This window comes from Pezoporus occidentalis, unplaced genomic scaffold (genome assembly GCF_034315485.1).
Source record: "Pezoporus occidentalis ecotype Australia unplaced genomic scaffold, CSIRO_AGI_Poc_V1 ctg1, whole genome shotgun sequence".
In the NCBI taxonomy this organism is placed as follows: Eukaryota; Metazoa; Chordata; class Aves; order Psittaciformes; family Psittacidae; genus Pezoporus; species Pezoporus occidentalis.
Genome location: NW_026912778.1, coordinates 16,118,674 through 16,128,507, shown reverse-complemented (window position 1 = coordinate 16,128,507; position 9,834 = coordinate 16,118,674). Strand labels below are relative to the sequence as shown.

The following is a 9,834-nucleotide window of genomic DNA, read 5'->3' as shown; positions in this document are numbered from 1 at the left end:
AAAAGAAACCCTACGTGGCAGCAGTGCTGAAGCCAAGGAATAAGATATTAAAAGGTGCCTGTTCTGTCTGTCACAGCTGTAGTTTTCCTCAGACACTAATTCCTCTCCATTCCCACCTGTACATTCTGCTAGAGTTCAAACCAAGTCTTGGCTTCAGCCTTCTAAATCCCTCTTTGCCTGGCTTCACAGGGTGCTGCATAGAATTAGTGGCTCGATCCTCCCATGTGCTACAGACCCACACCTGTTCTCTATTCCTAAAATAAAGGTTAATTTTCCTTAAATAAAGGTTAATTGATGGAAGAGTATTTGATATTAAACATTTGCTAGTTCACTGACCTCCATGAGAGCTGTACTTCTGAGGCTTTGGGTTAGTTAAATTTAGGAGAGGGCCAAAGTGCCAAAAAATTGGGTACTGTGACCCTGAAGGCGAACACAGCACGATGCACTGCACGTCTCTGGGTGCAGTTGACTGTCCTGCTGCCATTCATCAGCTCCATCCCCTAGCAGCATGCCTGTAGGCCCTCTGGTCTCCACTGTCTCATTAGCACTGTAACAGCCGCATTCCTTATCCTTCACTTTACAAACATCCCCAAAGCTTAAATTGCACAGAAAAATGTAACTTGGGTGCAGTGGAAGCCAAGCACCTGCTCAGTATGCTGCAGGGCCATGCCGTAAACATGCCTGGCCACCAAAATTGCTGAGGAAAGCTATTTTAAGCTTTAAAAGTCTGCTGTTCAGATGAAGGAAGGATCCTCCTTATGAGCCAGACTGTTGCTCCCCCTTGTCTTCTCTTGTGAAAGCCATGAAAACACCAGCCTGCAGAGACAAGGCTGCAATGCATCTCCCTCATGTTTCAGAGGGGATCTGAGGCTGAAAAGAAAGAGGTACATCTGTAATTCAGAGAGATACACTGCAAGAGTGGACAACCTCTGGCTGTAGGGAATGTGCAGCACAAGAGGACGTGGTGCCTCCAGTCCAGACCTGCTGAAGCACGTCGCTGCTGGGGCATGTGGGCTGTTGCAGGGGGCTCCCATGTCACCAAAGCAGAGGTGGCTGCTCCCTGCTTACACACAGGCTGCTCTGCCCAGACCAGTCACTGCAGCAGCACTTTCAAATGTGTCTGTGTGGGACACAGAAATGAGCACCTGCCTGCATGCTCCCCTGGACAAGGGCAGGGCCATGGCAGAGCGCTGGGTGCAAGGCTGGGGAGCAGTGATGGCAACACGCCTCCACCCAGGCATGCTTTCCTTCCCCTGCCCTCACCAGCTGTGGGATCACCCACACATCTCCTGCTCCTCCCTCCCATTCCTCAACAATGTCCACCCACCTGCCTGGTGTTTTCATCTCCTGCTAATTACCCAAACCACTTACCTATGAAATACCTGAACCAGATTTAGGATTCAGCTACACTGAACTGACAAGAGAATTCAACTGAGCTCCAAACCTTGACATAAATGACATTGACTTGAAAATGTTTATTATAACTCATTACACAGATATAACTGAAAGCTACCAACACATGCTTTAGCAGAAAATGTGAACTCCAATGATTTTTTCCAAAGCAATGTTATTGATACCATGAGTGTTTCAGATGAGCACGTGCTGCTCTGCAGCATCCACTGACAGTATGGATTAACTGTCATACATGCCAAAATAACATTACTTTTCTTATATACTCTGAGAAAAGCTTGAAATGCCTTTCAATATCTTCTTGGAGGCAGCGAGTCTGATAAGCGATTCACTAATATCTGGTCAGACAAACAACAGCTGAATGTCGGCCAAGTAACACTGAGGTTTCTCTTAGGAGAAGGGTTGATCCACATGGGGTCGAGGGAACCGTCTCCCTCGAGTGCCAAGCCAGTTTGGCTTCTTGGTTTCTCAGAGCAAAAGAGAAGCAAAGAAAGGCTTTCCTTTCTTTTAGTGACAAAACCTGTAATATCATTAGAGTAAAATTCTGAATATGGGACCCAAATATATGTAACATGAAGGAGATGACTGACAGGTAGCATGCAACTGAGAGAAGTCTTGAAGCGGGAACTCGATTAGATTACAGGCAGCCGCAGGGAAGTGGTTCCCGGGTTACCGGAGGACAGGCCTAACTCGTACGTGTGTCTCTCCGCAGCGCTGTTAATCCTGCGGCGGCTTTCTGCACGCCTCTGAATCTAACCGAAAAGCTGTGATGGAAACAGCGCAAACGTACACGGTAACGCCATTCACACAGCTCCCCCGCGCTGCCCTGGGCGGCAGCTGCAGGGACACAGCACCGCTCCTTCGCTCCTGGTCCCTTCGATCCCCAGGCCCTCACCGCCCCCGGCTGGCGGGACGCGCTTCCCCCTTGAGCAAGAGGAAGGAGAGCCGGCGCCGCCGCCGCCAGGCCCCGGCCTCCCTCCGCAGCGGTGGGCGGAGCGGAGCGGGGCCATGACCGGGTCTGGGGCCGTGCCGGCGGTGCTGGGCGCTGCCTGGACCCTACTGGCTGCCGCCTTCCTGGCGGCGCTGGTGCTGCTGCGGCGGGCCCCAGCTTGGCTGACCGGCGGCGGCGGCGGCGTGTCTGGCCTCTTCCAGGATCTTATTCGCTACGGGAAGACGAAGGGCGGCTACGGGCAGCACCCGGCCTGGCTGCGCCTCCTCCAGGTGCCCAAGAGGTGAGGTGAGGGGCGGCTGCCGGCCGCCATTTGCGCCTTGGCTGTTGCGTGCCCTGTGCACCAGCAGCATGGAAGTAACTCGGTGTGCGTTTCGTGTAGTTCCTCTGAAAACATAGAATATAAATAGCAACGTGTGTTTTTACAGAGTTGCCTCTGGGCTCATTTATTTTGCAGAACTGTTACTCTGGATTTATATAGTATAGAGGCTGCGATTATACAGAATCCATAAATTCCAAACTGGAACAAAATCCCTTCAATCCCAGTCTCATGCATTATATGCAAAACAAACCTTCCTGCAAGACTCTGCTCTGGAACCTGGGAATATGAATTCCCGAGTGTAACTGTGGAGGTACGCTGCAGGTTTACTGTCTTAAACCTGTTCTCAGTCATCATCTTCTCCCTTCAAGGTTTCTTTTTAAAACATGACTTAGGATACTTAGTGTTAACATAACGATCTGGACCCTGAGTGATAAGGCAAAAGAACTGCTGTGTTATCCAGACACATCTCTTAATAGGATGAAAGAGGGAAAAGATGTGGGTGGAAAAAAAAAACCCAAACAGTTTCCAGCTTTTTAAATGTTACTGGGATTTAATCATCTTTGATCAGCAGAAATTCATGACTAGAACTAGCATTCGACTTGAACATAGGCACAACAGGATTTTGCAAGGCCAGCAGGACAAGGACCTATGACGCTACTTAACCAGACAATCTGACCGATCCTAATGTAACAATCTTGTTATCATTGACACATTTGATGTACATAGCTTTCAGATCAAATGGGGGGAGGAGGGGAAATTTGTGACAAAGCATGTTATTCATGGAAAGGTTGTAATGCAGAATCTTGGTTAGTAGGTGTCAGTTACAGAAACTACAGGAGATGTGTTTAAGTTCTGCAATACCCTTAGTAAAAATAAGGGTTAGTAAAGGTTTAATCTTAATTGCAGCATACTGTGAAGTGCCACATTCTTAAGGTAGATTCTCATTTGAGTTGACCTTTCTTGAACAGAAGTTTCCCATCAGCCCTTCTAAGGGAAGATGGTGTCTGAAGAATGTGCTTTTTCAGGGAATTGGTCTTGACCTCTCAACATCTACAGAGAAGTTCTGTTACTTGAGTAGTGCCCCCGCAACCCTGCTAGCTGAGATAATCCCAAAGATAACCATTGAGGCATTTTCTGTTTCCATTCATCTGCATCCTGTTTCCAAACAAGCATTGTGTTTTCACTGGCCTGGGCTTGTTTTAACTTTGCCATTCCATCTTGTCAGATGTTGTGTTGGTTTGGAAAACAGTGAACATTCCTCTCCTTAGGGGATGATCCGTATACTTACTGGGATGCTGGATTGCTCTGTATGTCAGATACATTGCCAGTGTAGTTGGGATTGCGAAAGCGCACAGGGCCTGTCTCTGCTAAGATGGCAGGGCTCTTTGTGTGCTGATAGCAAAAAGCAGTGCATGTGGAGAAATTTCTCCGGTGAGCGATGAGACAGAAGTCTACTGAATAACAGGACAGCAGGGAAGGGGCTTGAAACTTGGAGGCAGCGATGAGTTTTTATCAATATACAAGTTCTGTTTGTCTTCTAAGCAGAAAATGAGGGAGAGGGGCTAAATTTTACTTCTGCTGTTGCAAATCAGCAGAGCAAATGTTGCTGTCCCTGCTTGGTAGGAGGAGGAGCCAAGGAGGAGAAGTGATTGTCTTGAAGGAGCTACCAACTGCTAATGAGCAAGGAACTCCGGAGCATGCAGGGATGCTCTCTACCTCGTTGGTTCTGACTTGGTCTCAGTATTGCTGTTGAGAGATATGTGAGCTGCTTTGGGAGTTGGTCACTTTGTTTGGTTTCACCAGGCAAGAGTTTTACCCTTACACTCCCTCAAAAGAACAGTTTGTGTATTCCAGAAAAATATAGTATTCTCTTACTCTACATTCATATCCTAGTTTTGTACCAATAGTTGTCTAGACAAGGCCATCAGCATCTTCTCATGGCACATATCCTGATTTTTATTCATAGTGAGAAGGACTTCTAGTTTTAAAAGCAAAAGGATCACCTAGTTTGAGCAGGATGTCATACGTCAATATGAAATTATTTCATCCAGTTACCTGTCTTGACTGTAAGGTCTTCCATTTCAGTAATGCATAATGTGCTTTCATAAGTGCATTATGGGGTTGGGGCATTCTTTTTCTTAAAAAAACATGGTCTTGCCTTGTCATCACCCAGTGGTATGAGTGGTCTCTTCATTTTTTCTACATGATTGTTGCAGAACTTTAATTTGCACAAGGATAAGGGGTTTTTTGTGTACAGCTGAGCAATTACCTCTGGGTGCCTTTTTCTGTCTGTGTTTGTCACTTAAGAAGTTTAACACATCATGTAATGCTTCCACTGGAAGGGAGCAAAGTAGGAGTGTTGCTAGGCACAACAGCCTAGAAATGCCCAGAAAATTAATTTGGATGTTCTTTCGGTGGTGTAATTTATGAAGAAAAAGTTGTGCACATCATGATGAGTTGTAAGTATTGAGGAACATCTTTGCAATATGTGGCTTACACTTTCTCCTCTTCAGTACAGCTCTGGTTAGTAAGGTAAGCTAAGTTAGAGGTTATTCCAGACAGCATTTTGCTGGGAGAAGGTGTTAGGGTTATTCCTGGTTGATACCACTGGCATCCCAGCTTCTCTGTTTACTAATGTGTGGACCATCAGGCAAGCATGTCCTGCAATTACATTTCCAACTGAGGAACAGTGAGAACATTAATGAAGACCCTTTGTCTTCCTGCAGGTGGTTTACTCACTTTTATGTGGTTTCTGTGCTCTGGAACGGCTTTCTGCTGATATGGCTTTTCCAAGCTGAGTTCCTTGGAGGATCACTCCCATCATGGATTCAGCACATGCACCATGCACTTGGCAGAGATTCTCAGAGTAAAGACGTGGGCAAGTATTCTAGCTATTACAATGCAGCTGTATAAATATGAGAAAGTTGCACTACCATCCTGTGTATTCTTCAAGTGCTCCTTCATCAACTGTTTTTAAGCTAGGCTCCAAATGACCAAGTGACTTTCCTGGAATACCAAGTCCCTTTGTCATTATTCGAGGTAGAAATCATTCTAGTTTATGGACATGATGGGTTTCAGGAGTCCTTTTAGCAGAAAGGGCCATTAGCACCTTCTAGAAGTAATCTTGCTGTGGTCAGGAGTGCTTCACATGTACAGATTTTTTCCTCCAGTGCTCAGTTAATTTAAAAAGAGGGAAAAAATTTGCTGTGGGGAGGGGAAAAAAAATAGCCTTTTTGAGCCACTCTCGGGTTTAAATTGTTCCTAGTCTCAAAGATGCTATTTTTTATCTGCAAGCAGATGTCCAGCACTTCTCTGTGTTCATGGTTCTCCTGCTGCTTTGGCTGCATAGCTGTCGAAGACTTGCAGAATGCCTCTGGACCAGTGTGTTTTCTAATGGTGTCATTCATATCGTGCAGTATTGCTTTGGACTTGCTTACTACATTGCCATTGGCTCAACTGTGCTATGTCAAGTGCCTACTAATGTCAGGAATGGTAAGTGCCTGCTTAATTATTACCAGAGATGTAGTTTTGCTCCCATTTGTTTCCATCGTGACAAAATGGTTTTGTAGAGGGCTGCTTGTGTGAAGAAATATGTTAACTGATGACATGTAAAAATACTTACTGGCATAGTTCAAAGTAACTACATTATCACATAAATCAACCAGCATTATACACAAACAGAGACACTGACACACACATACTAACCATCACAATTGTTTCCTGACAGATATCTCAGGTGAGTACTTTCAGGATCATTACATTTCAGGATCAAATCAGTTTTGCATTGAGATGTATCTTTTTTATGAAGGACAGTAATAGGTACCAGTTCTCAAGTGTCACTGCACAACTTCATGTCTCAAAGTGGGGTTTGGTTTTTGCTGTAAGCTTTCCTGTAAGGTGAGTCTGCAAGGCTGTCTTAGCCACATCCTTTGTTTTCCACTGAGAACTCGCCACTGCTCTGCTTTGCATCGGTCAGGCTTTTCTTTCTCTCAGTACCGTAATGTCTCCGTTAATACAGCAGAAATTTGAATTAGATTACTTGTTTCTGCCAAAACATTTCACTGATTCTCACAATTGAGCTGCTGTTCCCCTGCATGGATGAACCACGAGCTGGTTGTAGCACTTCTATGACTAATTTTTGTTAGGTAGTCACTACCAGGTATGTAGCTTCAGTGAAACTTTTAATCACTTCAACCACATCAGCTCTAATTTAATCCAGTCATTTTATTTAAAGAACCTTCAGATCTCCTTTGTGTAGATAAAGCCTTTTTCTTTCTGGACCTGTCATATACTTTTCACATCTTGTGGATTCTTAAGAGATAATGCATTGGCTTGTACATTGGGAATCATCCTTAATACAGTTAACTTTTTTTTTTTTTTTTAAGGCATAAATGGTTACTCTCTCTGTGTGCACACGTGGTGTGTAGGTGTATCTATGTATACATCTCACGGTGAACAAGACAAACAGCTGTGTACTTACATGTTGAGCTGAGCCATGGCAACATCTTTAATTAGGGTCATAAGAATTACAGTGTTGAATATTGAGGTCTTACACAATCAATTATGTGCCTCACATGTACAAATATTTTCCCCAGTGAAATGTTCCCCCACTGCCCCAGTTGTATGTCATTCTGTACCTTAAGCCACTGGATTAAACCCAAGATACTTTTGGTATAAAGCGGTTAAAAGAAATTAACTACCAGCCTGCATAAATGCAGGATTTAGAAGCATATTTTAAGGGATTAGAGGCCCACTAGTAGAATTTTGTAAGGTGATAACATTTAAAAAATATCTGCAATGTTTGGGGATGATGCTTGGGAAGGTATTTCCTGGCCAGATATTACTGAAACGTCTTTTTCAGGAAAAGAGTTTTCTGCGCAGATCTGCTGGTATCACATCATAGGAGTTACAATGTATATTTGGGCCTCTCTTCACCAACACAGATGCCTTGTGATTCTAGCTAATCTTAGAAAAAGTAAATCGGGTAAGATGTTTCATTTCTGCCAATCATTTACTTAGGTCATTCTCCCCTGTTTGTTTCAGCAGGCTTCTATAGCTTCTAGTATCTTACAGCATGAGTATTTTTCAGTTCCTGTAGTGTGGTGTTCTCTAGAAAACTTTCAGTGGATCAAATGAGGCTATTTGGAAAAGAGATCAGACGACTAATGAGGGTTGGGTGTGTCAGTATATATAGTTCTGTAGAACTTAAAATGAAGGTCTGGCTTCTAGTACCCTAAGGGCAGACACATGCTAATGCTAAGGACTTGTGCCGTTCCTTGAGGACCTCACTTCTGTCTCCATGTGAGCTAAAAATAGGTTTCCTTACTCTGTGCAAACAGCCAGAGATGGCATCTTATTTCATTAGGAAACACAAAGCTGCCAGATCAGATGGAGGTGGATGATGATGATAACTTTAATGAGCATGTTGTTCTGTAATTGTGAGAAGAGAAAGGTTTCTTTAATGCATGTTTTTCTCCACTAATTTCTGTTTGCTTGCAGGAAAGGTTGTAAGTCTGAACCACAGTGTACCTTTTGGAGACTGGTTTGAAAGAGTTTCTTGCCCTCACTATTTTGCAGAGGTCCTTATATATGTATCTATGGCCATCACGCTTGGACTTCACAATGTGACATGGTGGTGTGTAGTGATGTATGTTCTTTTTAACCAGGCACTGGCCGCGGTTTTGTGTCACGAGTTCTATCAGAAAAACTTTAGCTCCTACCCAAAGCATCGAAAAGCATTTATACCATTTGTTTTCTAGAATATTTCTTCTAAAGTATCTTTAGTACAAACTGGGAAATGTTTCCTCTAAAGGAATAAGAGATGTATGGCTTGCTAAAGCCAAGGTAAAATTGCACATTTTCTCTAGTTCTAGCTTAAAATCTCATCCACATTACCAATTTAGGTGGGGAAATGTAAGGTCTCTGCTTATCAAAAGAGCTAAAATAAATTTACCAAGGACCTTATTTTAAACTCAAGAAGTGCTAATTGTCTCTTTTCAGTTTTATAATGGTATCTTATGCGTAAAACACTTGCTGTTGTGCAGCAAGCCCAAATACATATATGTGAAAACTGTTGTGAAAGAAGGGTGCAGGGAATAATGTGAACCACTGTATTTCATGTCTTGCTTAGTATTTAAGCATATTTTTTCCTAATCTCTTTTATTCTTCTGAATCACTTCAGAGGGAGGCAAATTGTGTCTCTTTCTATGCTTCCCTGTTGATAATTAAAACCAGCCACTGCTTTATAACTGCAAGCACAGAAACCAGTGGAGAAAGCCGTGGTGGAGGAATGACTCATGCTAAGCAGTGGAGATAAACAGACCCATTCTCTGTGTTCTCTCTTTTGCACTAAAGTGTTTTTGTTCATTACTAAAAACCTGTTTGTTCCTAAACTGGAAAAATCATGGAAGGTGCTCTTTAGAGAGACAGTAAAAGAGAATTTGCAGATAAGTAAGGTTCCTGGTTATGGTTGCTATCCTTTTAATGGGTTATTGGAATCCCTGGTGTGTTAGAGGGGGCAGTTATGCGCAATGACCATACCCACGACTTCACTGGTTTTTAAACAGCCTGGGAGAGCAGATGTATTGAACTGCTGAGGCAAAGAACACACAGAAACCAGTACCTGACAAGTGGTGCAAAGAAGTTCTTTACTGGGGACATGATGTTGTTCAGCGCAGGGTTTCTTTGCACTTAATCAGTGAATATTTTGGTGCTTTTCATGATACGGAATCTGTTTGCATGATGTAGCATATGGATGGTGTTTCAGCACGTTTTCTACTTGCATGCGTGTATTATTTTGTATATGAGAAGAATTTTTATATACTAAAGTATATCAAATGAATTATCTAATTAAACCAGTTCATTACACATTCTGTTCCATGTAGTTTTTCAAAATTGAGTGGTGTATTTGCAAAACATGAGCAGTTACTTTTCACAGAATGCTGCGAATGGGCTGCTCTTGTGCCCCTCTCTCCCTCAACTCCATAGCTTCAATTCACCGTGCAGCATAAACAGCCCTGTCTGGGGAGCTCTTCTTTCCATATTGGGGTTTATTTTTAGCAATTCACCTGCCTCCAATCATCTCCTGTTCTACTGGCGTTCTTCATCCCGTTTACTGGGCAGTCAGTTGTGTCCTGGGCAGCATGGTCCTGGC

At 43.5% G+C, this 9,834-nt stretch overlaps 1 protein-coding gene across 1 annotated transcript; it reads left to right on the top strand.

The window, feature by feature from the left end:
* Positions 1–1,837: 1,837 nt before the first annotated feature.
* SRD5A3 (steroid 5 alpha-reductase 3) lies at positions 1,838–9,548 on the top strand. Its single transcript, XM_062603910.1, is given in 7 exon segments — positions 1,838–2,221; positions 2,223–2,284; positions 2,286–2,642; positions 5,408–5,559; positions 5,979–6,173; positions 7,543–7,665; positions 8,181–9,548. Coding segments are annotated over 7 exon segments (1,191 nt in total). The 5' UTR covers positions 1,838–2,179; the 3' UTR covers positions 8,441–9,548.
* The last annotated feature ends 286 nt before the right edge of the window (positions 9,549–9,834 follow it).